At 57.2% G+C, this 16553-nt stretch overlaps 1 protein-coding gene across 7 annotated transcripts in view; it reads right to left on the minus strand.

Annotated features, from left to right (window-relative positions):
* The window catches only part of ZC3H7B (zinc finger CCCH-type containing 7B), a 56628-nt gene that overhangs the window by 20199 nt on the left and 19876 nt on the right, over positions 1 to 16553 (minus strand). For all 7 annotated transcript variants that reach the window (XM_027540679.1, XM_027540677.1, XM_027540681.1 and 4 more), the window contains exons 2-10: positions 14319 to 14377; positions 10572 to 10605; positions 10236 to 10433; positions 9247 to 9405; positions 6267 to 6347; positions 5103 to 5159; positions 2168 to 2210; positions 1385 to 1578; positions 651 to 972 (exon numbers count right to left, since the gene is read on the minus strand). In XM_027540679.1, coding sequence (XP_027396480.1) covers positions 651 to 972; positions 1385 to 1578; positions 2168 to 2210; positions 5103 to 5159; positions 6267 to 6347; positions 9247 to 9405; positions 10236 to 10433; positions 10572 to 10605; positions 14319 to 14371 — 1141 coding nt within the window. In that variant the 5' untranslated portion in view covers positions 14372 to 14377. The remainder of the gene's footprint in view (positions 1 to 650; positions 973 to 1384; positions 1579 to 2167; positions 2211 to 5102; positions 5160 to 6266; positions 6348 to 9246; positions 9406 to 10235; positions 10434 to 10571; positions 10606 to 14318; positions 14378 to 16553) is intronic.

Consider the following 16553-nt stretch of genomic DNA (forward strand, 5'->3'; position numbering starts at 1 on the left):
CTTCTATGCCCTGATAGCCCCTGGGAGAAAGCCTGAGCTCCTCAGCTTGGCTCACGGTCCTCCGAGACCAGCCTCAGGCCTTCAAGGCCCCCCAACCCACCCACCCTGTGGGCAACACCTCTGCTCATCCACCAGACCCTCCAACACCAGGCCTGCATAGCATCGCTCCGTCGGCTGGCAGGCAATCCTGCTAGCTGTCACCTCCTCCAGGAAGTCTCCGTGAAGCCCATCTGTGCCCCCTGGGAATTCCCATCAACAGCGAGCACTCTAGGCTAGGTCTGTCGGAAAACTGGTCCCACAGAGGCCCAGGAAGGTTTGTTTCCTTGCAGGGTCCTAGGTCAGAGTGGTGCTGGAGGAACCCATGGCCTTGCATTCTGCCCCCAGCCCCAGGATCATCCTCCCACCAGTCTGGCGATCCCAGGGTCCTGGGAGGCTGGGCAGAGAGCACCAGACTATATACCAGCCCTGCTGTTGATCTTAAGCAAGTCACCCAGCCCCTGAGGTCTTGGGCCCACGCTGTGGTGGGCATTACAGGAGACGCAAAGCCAGGGGCCCCAGACCAGGAAGGAGTTGTCATCCCAGCTGCACTCTCCAGAGACTAGAGACAGATGGCATTTTGCCAACTTTCAGGTGGTGGTGGAAGGCCTCACCCAGGAAGGAGCTGGGCTTGTCCAGGGAACCACGGGATGACCCGAAGCTGTCAAGGGCATCCAATCGGGTCTCTGAATATGGCAGCAGGTCCAGGGAGTCTAGCCCTGAGCCCGGAGGCTCCAGGGCATCCAGCACAGAGGCCGCCAGCTTCTTGGAGGGGTCCACGACGAGGCCGAAGGAGGCAGGGGGCAGCGGGCTGGACACGGGGATGGAGCCCCCCACCACAGGGGGCAGCAGCGGGGTCCCGCCGGGGAACACGGGGATCAGCTGGGGCAGCTCGCTGGGCACACCGCCGCCAGGCAGGCCTCCCTGCACCAGAGACTGCGAGATGGGAACAGAGGGAGGAGTTGGAGGAGAACACCAGCGAGATGCGAGTGCCCAGGCCCGTTCCACAGGGCAGACCTCAGTCCCTCCTGGAGGAGAACTCCAGCGAGATGCGAGTGCCCAGGCCCGTTCCGCAGGGTGGACCTCAGTCCCTCTTGGAGGAGAACACCAGCGAGATGCAAGTGCCCAGGCCCGTTCCACAGGGCGGACCTCAGTCCCTCCTGGATGCGCGATCTGTACTTTTCTTGTTTCATCCAGCGCAAGCAGCCTTCCCCTAGGCCTCAGTCTCCCCACTGCGACATGGATGCGGGCCTTCCCTCCCCCTCACCTGGGATGTGAGGATGTGATGGGGTCCCAGCGGGGAGTGGGGAGAGGGGTTCTGGGAACAGGAGGGGACAGCCATGCTCACCAGCGAGTCCAGGAGGGTATCCAGCTCTGGACCAAAGACGTCCCCATCGGAGAAGTCATCCAGGCTCTCAGTGCCAGGGAGGGCCCTGCTGCTGCTGTCCAGGGGGGCCAGCAGGTCCAGAACGTGAGGGAAGAGGGGCATCGTGGGGGTGGAGGGGAGGGGGGCCGGGGAGCCTCGCAGGTCCACGTAGCAGTCTGTGGATGGGGTGGGCTCAGTAGCTGCAGGGAGTCCCATCTGGTGGGAATGGGGGAGCTGGCCCGGGGCCCGGGGCTCCTCAGCTACCATCTGCCCTCCTCCCCTGCCTCCCCGGAGCCTGGAGCCCTGCCTGCCCCATGGCCTGACCCCACGGGGAGGCTTCGCTGGCAGAGGGGACTTCAGTCTTGTGGCATCTCCCAGATGAGCCAGGTCAGTGCCCACCTCTGGGGTATGCAACACCCCCTCTCAAGGACACTTTGTAACTGTGACCCCTCCTGGAAGCCAGTGAGGAAGACAAAGAAAGAGGAGGACTTCGAGAAAGGTGGACCCCCACCTGGGTCCCACTGAGGTGACCCCATACCTCCCAGGCTGGAGACTCGCCCTGTAGGGGAGTCTGTTTTCCTGCACTCACTCTTTTCTTTTGTACTTCAGGCAGTCCCCAGGGCAGGGAGCCCCTAGGAGCCCTGTCTGCAGGGCCAGGGATCTGCAGGGGCTTGACCAGGCTGACCTCCCGGGGTCGTGGGGGGTGGGGGCTGAGTTCTCCCCAGGGCGCATCTCCACCCCGTCGTCTGGCATCACGGACACTACCTGTTTCGATGTCATCTATGGAGCCCAATCCATTGGAAGTTCCCTGTAGAGAAGGGGGACGGGGCGGGTCAGACAGACACGGGCTGGGAGGGCCCCTCCCTGAGTGGCCCGCTTGTGTTAACCACCAGGCCGGCTGGTCAGGGGCCTTGTGTCTGCCTCTCACCAGAGTGTCCTCAGAGGGAGGGGACGCAACCTCTGAACTGGTTCCTTGCCCGTCACAAGGGGGTGTTTTACTGAGCCGTCCATGTGCATGCCAGGCGTGGACAGGTCACAGCTCAAAGCCTAAAACACCAGTCTCCTGATTGACTAGTGTCCCCTCGCCCAGTTATAGCCTCAGGCCCAACTGGCCCAGGTGGGACTCCCCTGCCCCCTGCGGACCTCCCACTGGAGGAAAAGCTGGGCCCAAGCCTGTGCTGTGGGCCTGACCAAGTCCCCCACCCTCTCTGGGCCCCCTTCCTCATCTGTAAAATGAGGACAGCACAGTCACCTCCTCCCCGGGCTGTTAAAAGGATGAGATCACGTGGCATTTGTACAGAGCTTAGAATAGTGCCCGACACACAGGGAGTGCTACATGTGTCAGTCGAATGTGAAACATCAACTTTTAAACCCAGGCCACCAGGAGGTTGGCCTGGGGAACCTGGCGTTCTCGTCCACCGGCCTCCACGCCTGACCCGAGTGGACTCGCCTGGCTCGTGCCCAGCACTGGGCTGTGGCCTGCCTTTCCCCACCTGCCTCCAGGCACTCAAGTGAGCGGCTCCCTCCTCTCCACCTGCCGGCATCCCGCAGCCTGGCTGCTCTGCGAAGCCCAAGGTGAGCAGGAGGCCAAGGCTGCCTCAGGCTCTGTCTGGTCCTGGATCTCACAGTCCTCCTTGCGTCTGGCTCCCCAGGCTGCCAAGAGTGCCCCGGGGCCTCGCTGTCTCCAAACCACGGGGAGCGCCCTGTGGGCACAGCTCGTGCCATCTCTGCTCCCAGGCACGCAGGGAATGACTGCCTGGCTGGCACCTCCACACTGGAGAATCTGGTGGGGAGCCCAGTGGCCAGGCTCACATGCAGCATCTCAGTGGGACCTCTGGAAGGTCAGGGGATCCAGCTGGGCCCCTCCTGCCCTTCCATCCCACGTGTCTGCAGGCCACTGTGTGTAGGGGGTGGTATGTGGGTGTGGGAGTGTGTGGTGGATGTGGGGGTGTGTGTGCACGTGTGCACATGTGTACGCATACATGGCACCATGCTAGCACAGGGAGGCAGGGTCCTCTCCATCGTGGAATCCTCTCTGCCTGGGCTTCTTAAAGACTCCCATCCCTGTGACCAATATGTAGTGGGGGATCCATAAGGTTGCAGGGATGGGTGGCTGGCTTGCCAGGGGCTGGGGTGCCCACTGCCATGCACGGCACCCCTTGGCTACAGACTCAGTGGACACCGAGGGTTGGCCCTTGTGGAGCTGAGCATCCCACCCATATCTGCTGTGCCCCTTTGGCCATGATCATTCAGTTATTCAACAACTGTCTTCTCAGCAGCCGCTGTGCCTGCCCAGCGCCACTCTGCCTGCTGTGATGAGCAGACACACCCCCTCGTGGGCCCCAAGGACCTGCAGGGGCTCCCCAACACTGCCCTGGAAAGACCCGACAGGCCCAGCCCTGCCTCGGGCACTGCACTCCCTTATGCCAGCCACACACCCACCCAGGGACCCGGGCACCAGTGTCATTTCCATTCTACAGAGGGAACCTAAGGCCAGGACATGATGTCATTTCCTTTAGGCCATGCCACCAGTGACAGCAGGAGACCCTCCAGTCTCCAGAACTGTGAGTAATAAATTTCTTATTTGTAAGTCACCCAGTACATGACTGTTTTTTTTTTTTTTTTGGCCATACCACATGGCCAAGATCTTAGTTCCCCGACCAGGGATGGAACCTGGGGCCCCAGCAATAAGTGCCAAGTCCTAGCCAGCGGACCACCAGGAAATTCCCTGCATTCTGTTACAGTGGCCAGAACAGACTATGACATTCCCTTAATTTAAATTTTTTTTGAAGACCCGGTATGCGGCAGACCTAGCCATTCTGGTTACAAACCATCCTGAACGCTACACAGGCAGGTCCACATGTGCCTCCCCTGCAGCCTGCCAGGCGCCCAAGGGCAAGGACACGCCTGTCTCAGCTCTGGCCCAGCGGCAGTCCAGAGCCATGAAGGGGTTCCCTGGGAGTCTGTGGAGTAAATGAGTGAATGAGCTGTCCTACTGTGTGGCGCTGGCCAAGTCCCCTCGTCACTCTTGTGCTCAGTTTCCCCCTACGTACAAGGAGGCGGGACGCCAGCCACGGTCAGCTCTCACAGCCCGTCCCCCTCCCCAGGTCCTCCTGAGCAGTTCCTGTGTGGTGGGTGGTGGGGGGTCTGATGTGTGCAGGGCCCTGCCCTGCCCCCTAGACAAGGCCTGGTGGTCCGATCTCAACCGCCTTTCTCTCTCAGTCCTACTCCCACTCTTCCTGTTGCCACTGGCTTCTTTCTCGGGGTCCACAAGTGAGGGTACCCCCAACGGTCCCCCTGCAGTGACCTAACCCTGACTCTAATGTGTGGGGACCACTCCCAGCACCGCAGCCATACTCCATACCCCCACTCCGCCCCTGTGGTCCCAGGAGGCCCCTCCTGGGAGCGGGGAGGTGCTCTGGGTCCCAGGGCTGCCCTCAAGAGCCTGGTGCAGGCCCAAGCTGTCATCACCCCACTTCTCCAGGCAGGGACTGGCTGCAGTGGTGAGAATGGGGACAGATTGAGCCCAACCCTTCAGTGTGCTGCCTCTGGCTCTGCTGCTTGAGGTTGTTTATATCCGAGAACAAACCCAAAGCTCTCATGATGGATGAACCAAGATAGGCTGGTCCTGGGCAGGGGGTGGGGTGCGGGGCAGTGGTACAGATGGTGGGGATCGGCTCAGGGTCCTGCCCCATCCTACCTGATCTGCCACACCAGCCGCAGTGCCGTTGCTGAGCAGAGAAAAGGTTTCCAATTCCTGCCAGAGATTGGAGAGAGACAGGAAGAGATGGCGATTCTGCAAAGGTGCTCAGCTGCTCCCACCAGCTGGGGCTGCAAAGGAGCCCCAACCAGGCGGGTGGGGTCTGTGGTGCCCTCCCAAGCTTCCTGCCCCTAGGCTTGCAGGGAGTCGCCCACCCTGTCTCTGTGAGTTCCATTTGGATGTTTTCTTCCTGCTACCACGACCAGGGCAGAGGACTTCTAGGCACACACTTCCTGTGTGTGCCCGGCACAGTCTCAAACACTCTCTCCCTGTGATCCTCCCATGAGCCCTCTATTGTTGTTTACTTGCTAAGTGTGTCCAACACTTTGTGACCCCATGGACCGCAGCACACCAGGCTTCCCTGTCCTTCACTGTCTCCTGGAGTTTGCTCAAACTTGAGTCCACTGAGTTGGTGACGCCATCCAACCATCTCATCCTCTGTCGCCCTCTTCTCCTCCTGCCCCCAGTCTTTCCCAGCATCAGGGTCTTTCCCAAGGAGTTGGCACTTCTCATCAGGTGGCCAAAGTACTAGAACTTCAGCTTCAGCAATTCACTGAGCCCTCTGAGAGGGGACACGATTATCCCCACATCCCAGATGTGGAAAAGAAGGGGGAGAGAGAGGAACTAACTTGCTCCAGGTCACAGCAGAGACTCTAGAGCCATACCCTCTCCTGAATGTGGCTTCCTGGCCCAAAGTAGGAGCCAAATGAATACACGTGGATGTGAATGAGCCAAACAGATACCGACAATTCAAACATGCACCACACGGGGGTTATTTGAGAACAGGAGGCTGAAGGACACCAGTGTCAACTGAGGCCATCTCTGGGATGTTAAGGTTGGCCAGGACAGGGGACTGAGCAGGCTTTAACAGCTGGTGTCTAGGGTGAGCTGGGAGCTTTGGCTGTTCTTTCCTCTTCCGAGAGGCTCTGAAAGCCGTTCCAGGGCTTTCAGCCAACAGACAGGGAAGATTACCTGCTGTCACCCCCTCTGTCCTGGCCTGGCCCCAGCCCCCCTCACCTATGTCTCTCAAAGGCCCCGGCCCCCCTCTACACGTCTCCCCACCCCCCAGCCCCACCCAAGCCCCAGTGCCCAGGGCCCACCTACCTGGGGCCTCTTATATGCCTTCCGAACTCGAAGCCCAAGCTTCTGAGCCAGCTCCTGACCAAGCTGAGTTACACTTTCATCCTGAGAAGGCAAGACACAGGGTAAGGGGGGGTGAGTTTGCTCCGACTTGCGAAGCTGTGCTCCAAACGCTTGCGCAGCCCAGCAAAGGGGGACAGGGTCCCCATTACCCCAGGTTATGGGTACGGAAGCGAGATCCTAGGAGGGGATGCTAGCTGCTCAGGTCACACGGCTGGTGCGTGGGGGGCTGGGGCCAGGAAACCGTGCTTCTCCTGTTCCCTTTATTATACGGAGTAGAAAGGAATACGTTTGGGGTTTCATTTCAATATTATCTCTTTGTTTCCACAATTCAAGTAACAGTTACTGCAGAAGGCGGAAATGTCAGAGATGGAGTAAGGACTCCCTGGACTCTCACCCTAGACTCCCACTCCCATAGCGGGAGCTTAGCCAACAAGGGTGCTCTGTGTCCCTACAGATCTCAGCTAGGGACTCACACACACGTGGATGACAAAGGATGTTTAGTTTTGCTTTGTGGGGATTTTCTCCTTCTTTTTGTATATGAGTGAGATTATATTACACCTGTTGCTTGTTCTACAATGGGCTTCTTTTATCAAACAGTGTCTTGGAGCTCTCTGCAGGTGAGGACGAGCAGATGGAGCACAGGCGCCAAGGAACAAGGCCGGGTAGAGTCTAGAAGGAGCCTGGCCCACGGCTGTGCTCAGTAATGGCACCCAGCACCCCTTCCACCCTCCATGTCTGTACCACCGCCTATGTGCCAGGCACAAGCTGGAGGCCAGGGACATCGCAGTCACAGGGCAGGTGGGGCCCAGGCCTCCCTGAGGTGCCAGTTCAGTGGGGAGACCAGTCAGTGAACAGAGCAACGGCGACTGCAGTCCTGACTTCAGATGGGCATTGGGGACGCTGTTCATTCATCCACCTCCCCACCTCACTGACAACTCCTGGAGCCCAGGGTCTGGGTCACCTCTGGTCCTGACACCCAGCACAGAGCAGGGCCTGGTCAGCGTTTGCCCGGGAAAACGAGGGAATTCTCTGACTCAAAGGCAGAAGTCCTTACGTGGGTACGTCCCTCTGGGGAGTTACCAGCCCTCACAGGGAGCCCTCACAGGGAGCCCTCACAGGTCTGGCTCCCTGGCCTGTACAGCGAGGTGAGAGCCACCCTCTCCTCCTATAAGAAGGCAGGCCCAGGACCCAGATGTGGACCTGCTGCAGATGCTGAAGAACTCGGTGGAGGTCGGGGACTAGATCAAAAGAGAGTAAACTGAATTGGAGAAGCAAGAATAATAAACAGAAAGTATAACAACAGTGAGTGTTCTGAACTCTTACTGTGTCCATCCACTGTGCCCACTTCCCTGTATGACTTTCTGATTCCATCCTCAGCACAGCCCTATGGTGCATGGTATACCATCACCCCCGCTTCATGTCATCGCCCCCACTTCAAAGGGGTGCAAACCAAGACTCAGAGGGGCTAAGCCCTGTGTCCAAGGGCACAGAGCTCGTAGATAGCAGGCCCAAGATTAGAACCCAAACCCAGACCAGTTCTCTGGCACTGACATTCCTGATCATCCTGCCTCCAGCCTCGTCTCTGCTCTGCCCACTCAAATCTTTCTTGCTTCTTCCAGCCCCACTCAAGCCCTGCCTCCTCCTGGGAGCCCTCCAGGATCCTGACCACTCCTGAGAGCTCTCTTAGTCCTTCCTAGGCAGCATTTACCCTTCTCCAAGCCCTTTCACACCCATGATTCCAGAGACAAAGTGGGAAGGGCACTTTATAGACATGGAGCTGATCTGCAGAGAGGAGAGGAGGGGCTTTGCCAGGATCATGTCAGGCTCCGTGCAGCCAGGCCTAGACCTCAGGGCTGTTTTCACGTGTCTCCCTCCAGACTGTGGGTCCCTGGAAGGCACAGATCTGGACACTCCGTGGGCGCTTCATAAATATTTGTTAAGTTGATGGATAAATGGGGAGGGGACATGTGCCCAGCTGTGTGTGAGCTGGGGCAAGCAAGACCTTTGACTGGATTTTCCCATTGACCTTCCCCACCTAATGACACCCTGGACGTCAGGATCCCACACACACGACACCCCCATTAGGTGCTCACTGAAACCCTTGACTCTAGGAGAGGGGTGGAGATTAAACAGTCAGACTGCTCAGGCTTCCCTGGTGGCTCAGTGCCAATGCAGGAGACATGGGTTCAATCCCTGATTCAGAAAGATCCCACATGCCCCGGGGCAGCTGAGCCCGTGAGCCACAACTACTGAGCCTGTGTTCTAGAGCCCATGCTCCCAACTTGAGTAGCCCCCACTCGCCGCAACTAGAGAAAGCCTACTCAGCAACGAAGACCCAGCACAGACAAAAACAAATAAAAGTGAAAGTCGCTCAGTCGTGTCCAAGTCTTCCTGACCCCATGGACTCTACAGTCCTTGGAATTCTCCAGGCCAGAATACTGGAGTGGGTAGCCGCGCCCTTCTCCAGGGGATCTTCCCAACCCAGGGATTGAACCCAGGTCTCTGGTGTTGCAGGCAGATTCTTTACCAGCTGAGCCACGACGGAAGCCCCCCAAAATTTTATATATATATATATATATGTGTGTGTGTGTGTGTGTGTGTGTGTATGTATGTATGTATATAAAAGGAGTCAGACTACTGGGCTCAAGTCTCGACCCTGCCCCCTCACTGGGATTTCAGTAAGTTCCCTCCTCTCCATGCCTCTGTCTCCTCATCTTTAAAATGGGGATAATGAGAGCGTCTATCTCACAGGACTCTCTCAAGGGTTAAGTAAGTTAATATAGAACCTGAATAGTAAGTAAGTTGATACACAAGTATATGTTTAGCAGTGCCTGGTGTTAATATCAGCATCTCAGCGGAGGAAAGCAAGGCTCAGAGGGGTGAGGCACGTGGGCCCAGAGAGGATGGGGAGCCTGGCCTCCGCGAGCGAGGCGGCACTCACATGGGGCAGGGCCAGGGAGCAGCGGCTGCTGCACGCGTAGGCCTCCTTGTGGCGCCCCAGCTCGGTCAGGGCCCGCGCCTTGCGGAACAGCGCCCGGATGTTCTCGCTGTCCAAGCCCAGCGCCTTCTCGCTGTCCTCCAGCGCCTTCTCGTACAGGCCCTGCCAGAGAGGAGCAGGGGGCCGCCCGTCAGCCTGTTACCCGCCCTCCCTCAGCCTCCTGCCTCCACGGGGACCGAGGACCAACCTCCTCCCTTCCTCGCAGACGGGGCGGGGGCAAGGGCTCCAGGAGACAGCTCTGGTGTTCAGACCCAATCAAGGGTGTTTGTTGTCCAGCCAAGGAGCCCTGGCAGGACATGAAGGGGAAGGGCCTTCGAACTCTACAGTCATGAGCCCGGCCACTCAGAAGACCACAGACTGCAAGTAACACAGGCATCTCCAGAGGAGGCAACATCAGGAAAGTGGCTCAGCACACAGAACACACCGTGAAGAACGGGCATCTGGTAGACCCGTTCATCCAGCCCTGACTCCCCTAACCCTAACCCTCAGCAGAGCCCACTGCAGAGCCCCGTAGGATCTGGGGAATGACTGAGGCCCTGAGCGAGGACAAGCAAGAGGAGAAGGCTGGAGCTGCAAGAATGAGGGAAAGGCAGAACCTGAAGTCTGGAGAAAGGAGGAAGGTGGTGGAGGATGGGGAGGGGGTTTGCAGAAAGAGATGGTGATAAGGGCGCCGGTCCTCAGCTCTGATGGCCCACAGACTCCTGCCAGGGCCCAGGCCGTCTGAGAACCTAACTTAACTCATCTGGGGCAGGGCTTGGGCTCCATATCATGACAACACTTTTTATTATGTATTAGTCCTTTAAAAGCTCTCCAGGTGAGTCCATTGTGCGCTGGGGTTGAGAGCCCTGGGAGCAGAGGGCGGGGGTGAGGGGCATGGGGGCGGAGCAGCCACAGGGGCGTGTGGGTGGGACCAGCGGGTGGGGGGAGCTCACCATGGTGAAGTAGCAGGCGGCCCGATTGACGTGGAGCTTACACAGGAGTTCCCGCGGCAAGGCTACCTGGTCAGAGGCGGCGTAGTCGGCCACGTTCAGCCCCTCCATGTACTGCACCAGCGCTTGCTTGTAGTCCTTCTCCCGGAACAGGTCATTGCCCTCAGCGAACAGGTTCTGCACCAGCTTGAGCAGAAAGGCCTGCCGGGGCAGGGCGTGGGAATGAGGGTGCTCAGGGGGTCTTCTGCACCCAGCTCGGGCCCTGTCACCCAAGCCCCATGTCCCCCACCAGGGACACCCTGCCCTTTGCCTTCCCCCAGCCCAGCCCCTGATGCTCACCTCATATTCTTCTTGCTTTAAGGGTAGGGTTGACCTATGGGAAAAGGACACAAGGTCTGGACGGGCCCAGGATTCTCAGCCTCCCACAGACCCAGGAACCAGAGCCACAGGTTAGAGACCATGCCTGGGAGCTGGTTCCCCCAGGTCAGACCTCAGACATCACCTTGTGGACCGAGATGAGGGGACAGCAGTTTTTTTTTTTTTTTCCCCTAAATCAACACCACGCTGCCCCTCTCTTTCCTACAAAAGGATGGTGGAAGGTCCTGCTTCTGCCCCAGGCCTGGCAGCCAGGCTTTCCCAGGTGCTGCTGTGGTTGTTCAGTCGCTAAGTCATGTCTGACTCTTTGGTGACCCCATGGACTGTAGCACGCCAGGCTCCTCTGTCCTCCACTATCTCCCAGCATTCGCTCAAATTCATGTCCATCGAGTCGATGATGCTATCTAACCATCTCATCCTCTGACACCCCCTTCTCCTATTGCCGTCAATCTTTCTCAGGATCAGGGGCTTTTCCAATGAGTTGGCTCTTCGTATCAGGTGGCCAGACTATTGGAGCTTCAGCTTCAGCATCCATCCTTCCAATGAATATTCAGGGTCGATTTCCCTTATGATTGACTGGTTTGATCTCCTTGCAGTCCAAGGGACTCGCTAGAGTCTTCTCCAGCACCACAATTCGAAAGCATCAATTCTTCAGCGCTCAGCCTTCTTTATGGTCCAATTCTCACATCCATACATGACCACTGGAATAACCATAGCTTTGACTGTATAGACCTTTCCAGGTGCACATTGCTGAGAAGGAGCTCTGGCTGGCTGTCCTCTGCCTAAGAAACCAGTCCCTGGGTACGACCATGTCCCTGCAAACCAAACTTGCAACTTCAGATTCGCAGGCAGCACCCAAAGTCTACCTTGGGGGCCATTCATTTGGGAGTCTCTGCACTTTTTCTGTCCCTGCCCACAAGACACACAAACCCCAACCAATGCCCAGCACATAGAACCTAACCCTTCCTGCCAAACTCAGCAGAGTAGGTGGGACCTTAGGCACCCTCTCCTGCCAAAACAATGTCAGCTCAGAACAGCTGAGCCCAGGAGAAAGTGTGAAAGAAAGGAAGGGAGAGGAAGGGCCTTCAGGGAGAAAGGAGAAAGCAAGGAGAAAGCAAGCATGAGCCCAAGGCACATTTGTGAGGCTACAAGGCAGCACTGGAAGGGAAGCTGGGGTTTGTCTTCTGGTCTCTCATGTCACAGAGGGGAAACCAGACATTCAGAGAGGGGCAGTGACAGGCCCAAGGTCACACAGCAGGTCCAAGCCAGGGCCAGAGAGCAGGGCTGGGGCTCCTTCTACTGCCTGGAGCCACTGTGAATACCTGTGCAAAAAAGAACAGCTTAGGGACTTCCCTGGTGGCTCAGACGGTAAAGAATTCACCTGCCAATGCAGGAGATGTGGGTTCGAACCCTGGGTTGGGAAGATCCTCTGGAGAAAGAAATGGCAACCCACTCCAGTATTCTTGCCTAGAGAAATCCATGGACAGAGAAGCCTGGCAGTCTACAGTCCATGGGGTGGCAAGGAGTAAGACACGACTGAGCGACTAACACAGGGACTTCCCTGGTGGTCCAGTGGTTAAGACTCTGTGTTTCCAATGCAGGGGGCATGGGTTCAATTCCTGGTTGGTCAGGTAAGATCTCATTAAAGGCAGCCTAAGCTGGTGAGTGACAAGTGGTGAGTGGAGACCCCGGAGGTCCCCTGTGGGGAGGGGGAGGTGTCCCTGACTGTGACAGTGGGGCTGGCCACCCACCCTCTCATTTGCCGCCCACCATCAGAAACCAGGGCCTGTCCCTCCTCGCTCAGCCGTGGCTGCCCGCCGCTCTCCTCCTAACTCATCTTCCACCTCCAGCCTCTCTTCCTCCAGCCTCAGCTTCATCTTCAGTAGGTCACACTCTGTCCTTAAGGTCACCTTATTCTGGTGTTTAAGGCTCTACACAAGCCTGTCACCCACCTGTCCGCAGCACTTCATGGCTCCTACGGTGTTTGGTGCCTAGCAAAGCACACGAGGTCGGCACACGAGGAAACAGCCATTTCTAAAGGAACAGGCCTGACTGTATAACCTGTAGTTCCTCAGGAGACCAACGTGTGGGCTCCTGGGAGGGTGACCCACTGCTATACCTCCTCAGAGTTCCCCTTTGGGAAGGGGAAGGAAGACACGGAGCTAACACTGACCTCAAGCGCAACGATCTGGAGAAGGAAGGGGCATTCTCTCTGTTTCACAGACGCTGAGACCACAGAAAGCAGCGGCACCAGGATGGGGGCTGAAGACTGGGGCTTGGAGGTCCAGTTACACAGAAATCAGTGACTTGAAGATAGAATTTTTATGACAGACAGGATTCCCAAGGCCTGCCTTGTTCTCCAGAATGGCCTCTGAGCAAAACTTGGGCATTTGACCAAGATCAACACTCTCCCCCAGATGGAAGACGAGCCCCCTGTGAAGAAGGGTGAGGCCACAGCTCTGAGCTGGCAGAAGCCAGGAAAAGTGGCCGTTTTGCAAGTTGAGGAAGGAGAGCGTGTTGTGAGAATATAAACACACAGCAGATCATGTGTGTGTGTGTCTGTGTGTGGAAAAGGGCCGAGCTTGTGCTGAAAAAGCAGGTTGCATTTTGCAAGTCTGCGTGAGCACAAAATCAGGGAGTATATGAGGGTTTGTGGGGCTTTTGCAGTGGCTCAGCGGTAAAGAATCTGCCTTCAGTGCGGGAGACACAGGAGATGTGGGTTTGATCCCTGGGTCAGGAAGACCCTCTGGAAGAGGAAATGGCAACCCATTCCGGTATTCTTGCCTGGAAAATTCCATGGACAGAGGAGCCTGGCAGGCTAACAGTCCATGGGGTCGCAAGAGTTGGACACAACTGAGCTACTGAACGACAACAATGAGGGTTCGTATGTGCAAACCCCAGTTTTGTAGGCAGTCATATTTAAGATAAAGACACAAAATGAGAAATGAAGAATTGCTAGGCAATCTTTCAGGGCTTTGGAAAAAACTCTTACAAATGAGGGGCTGGGAGCTTACACTTCATCAGAGTCATGATAAACGTGCCTCTGAGGGTCCATTTCAGAGAGAGAAAAGAGTTAATAAAAATATTTTGTGTGTAAAGAAAAAGATGAAAAAAAAACCAACACGGCATATGGGTACCAGGGGCAAATAATGGAAAGAAATTTGGGTTTTGGAGTCCGCAAGACCCAGGTTAGAATTCCGTCGTTTAATAGCTGTGTGACTAAACCAGTTTCTTAACCTCTCTGAGCCTCAGCTTTCTCATCTGCAAAATGGAGATAAAACCACCTGCTTAACTGAGCCGTTGTGAAGATGAGAGAGACGACGGATGTGAAGGGCCCAGCATGGAATAGAAAGACGTGCTCAGCAAGCAAAGACTACTGACTTATTATGGGATGTGCACAGACAAGCAAGAGAATTAACAGGGAGCATAGGAGCATGCGTGGACAGGGAGGGTAAAATGATATGCTGGACAAGGCCACAGGGTGGCCAGGGTCAGGTCAGGAAGCGTGTGCACATGTGCAGATCATGGCTCAGGGTTAAGAGCACCCCTGGCGCCCGCCCCGCCAGCCCCTTCCCAACCTGTCCCACCTCCTCACTCCCCAACACACAGGGCAGCCAGAACAGCAAAAGCTCAGTAAGCAAGAAACGGGAGCCCTGGAGAAGATGTGCCACCCTCCGACCCCTGCCCCCCCCGCCCCAAACACACACTCACTGAATGAACTGCAGCCCCTTCTCGATGTCCGCCTTCCGTCTCTGCCTCTCCATCAGTCTCTGCGGAGAGAACGCCGTCCATCAGGAAGTCAGCAGGGCTGGTCGCCATCTACACCCGCCTCCCCACCGTGTGTTCCCTTACTCCCTGCTCACCCCATCTCACAGGGTGGCAGGGCGTCCCTGAGGGCAGTGACCCATCTCGGGGGCCGCACAGACCTCCAGCACACGGCTCTCCATCCACACCTGCACCTCCCCTGGACCCTGAGTTTGTACAGCACCTTCAATGGACAGGGGGGTTCGTGAAGGCCACCACCCCTTCCCCATACGTGGCTGGGGCTGCCAAACTGCACAGGACACCCTCAAGTTCAAGGGGAAAGTCTTGCTTTACCAGCAGGCACAGTTTAGAGAGAAGAAACACAGAAAATGCCAGCACGGCCATGATTACAGCTACAGTGTAGCATCACACGTGGGCCAGGCACTCTGTATCAGGCTCACTGAATCTGCCAGGAGGTGGGTATCTTTTTTTTTTTTTTTTTTGCGGTATCATGTGGCATATGGGATCTTAGTTCCCTGACCAGGGATTGAACTCATGCCCCCTGCATTGGAAGTACGGAGTCTTAACCACCAGACCTCTAGGGAAGTCTTGAGGTGGGTGTCACTTTGTCCCCATTTTACCAGGAAACTGAAGCTCAGGGAGCCCTCGTCATAAGCTGGCTGGCCTCCACCACAACCAGGCCGTGGTGGCCTGGTACCCGCACCGTTTCAGTGAGGTGGTGTGAATTCCCCATGTTATGGATGAGGGGAGACCGAGGCTCAGAGAGGCTGAGGGGTGGCCCAAGGCTGCAGAGCAAATGAATGGCATTGAACTCGTGCAGGGATCTGCTCCAGAGATGAAGGGAGTGAAAACGGAAGGCAGGGGTGCTTCAGGAGAAGGAGGCGCAGGCAGAGCAGCTAGGGTTCTGGTACCCCCAGGGTGAGGGCCCCCCCTCCTCCCCGGGAGCTGGAAGCTCCTGGCCAGATCCAAACAGCCTGCTGGGCTCCTTCTCCATGCCACCATGGAGCTCAGCTGATCCCGCCCAGTGACAGCCCCGAGGGGGTCAGGCCTACCCCAGGGGAGAAACTGAGTCTGGGGCACTCACTGCCCTGCTGCCCAGCACTTTCTATCCCAGCCACTCCCAGGCCCTTCCCAGGCTCTGCCCATCAAACCATTACTGTGAGAGGATTCAGGCAAGGCTCGGGGATGGGACAGCCGGGGACTGCAGGACCCCTCCGGCTTCATATCTCAGCCCCACACAACATCTTCAGAGGGCTGATATGCAGACACAGGGAGAGGGTCCTCACTGCCTCACTGGCAAAGAGGTCTAAAAAAGTATAAAAAAACACCTAACTGCTTTGGAGAGGCAGCAAGTGTACCAAATTGATACTTTCTAAAAATTCTCTGCTTCTTTGTTCTTTATTCCCCACTCCGGGTTGGACCACCTTGTCCTCACATAAGGTAAGCGGGCAGGGGGTCACTATCCCCATTTTTCAGATGAGAAGAGTGAGACACAAAGAAATCAAGTCTCTTTCCCAAGGTCACTTAACCCGTGGCTGGAACCCAGCTTGTCAGAGGCCACAGCCCTACCCACACTCCAAGCTGTGATATGCCATGCGGCCCAGGTCAGGCAGGGTGCCCCTGAGGCTCTAAGGAGACTGATGAGAGCGTTAAGAGCGAGGGGCTCAGGCCACGGGAACCTTGGTCCGCCCGCCGGTCCATCCCAGGAGGGCTGGAGCCATGCCGCGTCTTCAGGCTCCCAGAGCAGCGCTGCTCACACCCGTTCCCACTCCAGGCAGGACCGGGGCCACTGGCAAGCACTCACTATGCGTCTGCTGGCCCTGCCAGGGCCTTGGGCCAGCACTCTGGACTCAGACCTGGGTATGAGGGCCAGCATTTGCACACCACGTGACTCTGGATCTTGGTCACATGCCTGACGGATGGGGAAAGTGGGGCTGATGGTGCTCCCGACGCGCCGGCTGTCATGGGTTCAGAAGATGACACGTGCAGAAGGCCTGGCTCGGAGCGACAGTCCAACAACCGTGCGAGTGTCTGTCATCCACTCCCTCTTCCAAAGACGCTGCGAGTGTTTCCTGGGATGGACCCAACCGGTGAGACCCTGTTCTCCTGCAGGAGGCGGGCAGCAGTGGCCCCAGGCTGCCCGTGCCTCCCCGAGCGGGCCTCTTGGTTGGTGTCCTGGCC

This window comes from Bos indicus x Bos taurus, chromosome 5 (genome assembly GCF_003369695.1).
Source record: "Bos indicus x Bos taurus breed Angus x Brahman F1 hybrid chromosome 5, Bos_hybrid_MaternalHap_v2.0, whole genome shotgun sequence".
Taxonomy (NCBI): Eukaryota; Metazoa; Chordata; class Mammalia; order Artiodactyla; family Bovidae; genus Bos; species Bos indicus x Bos taurus.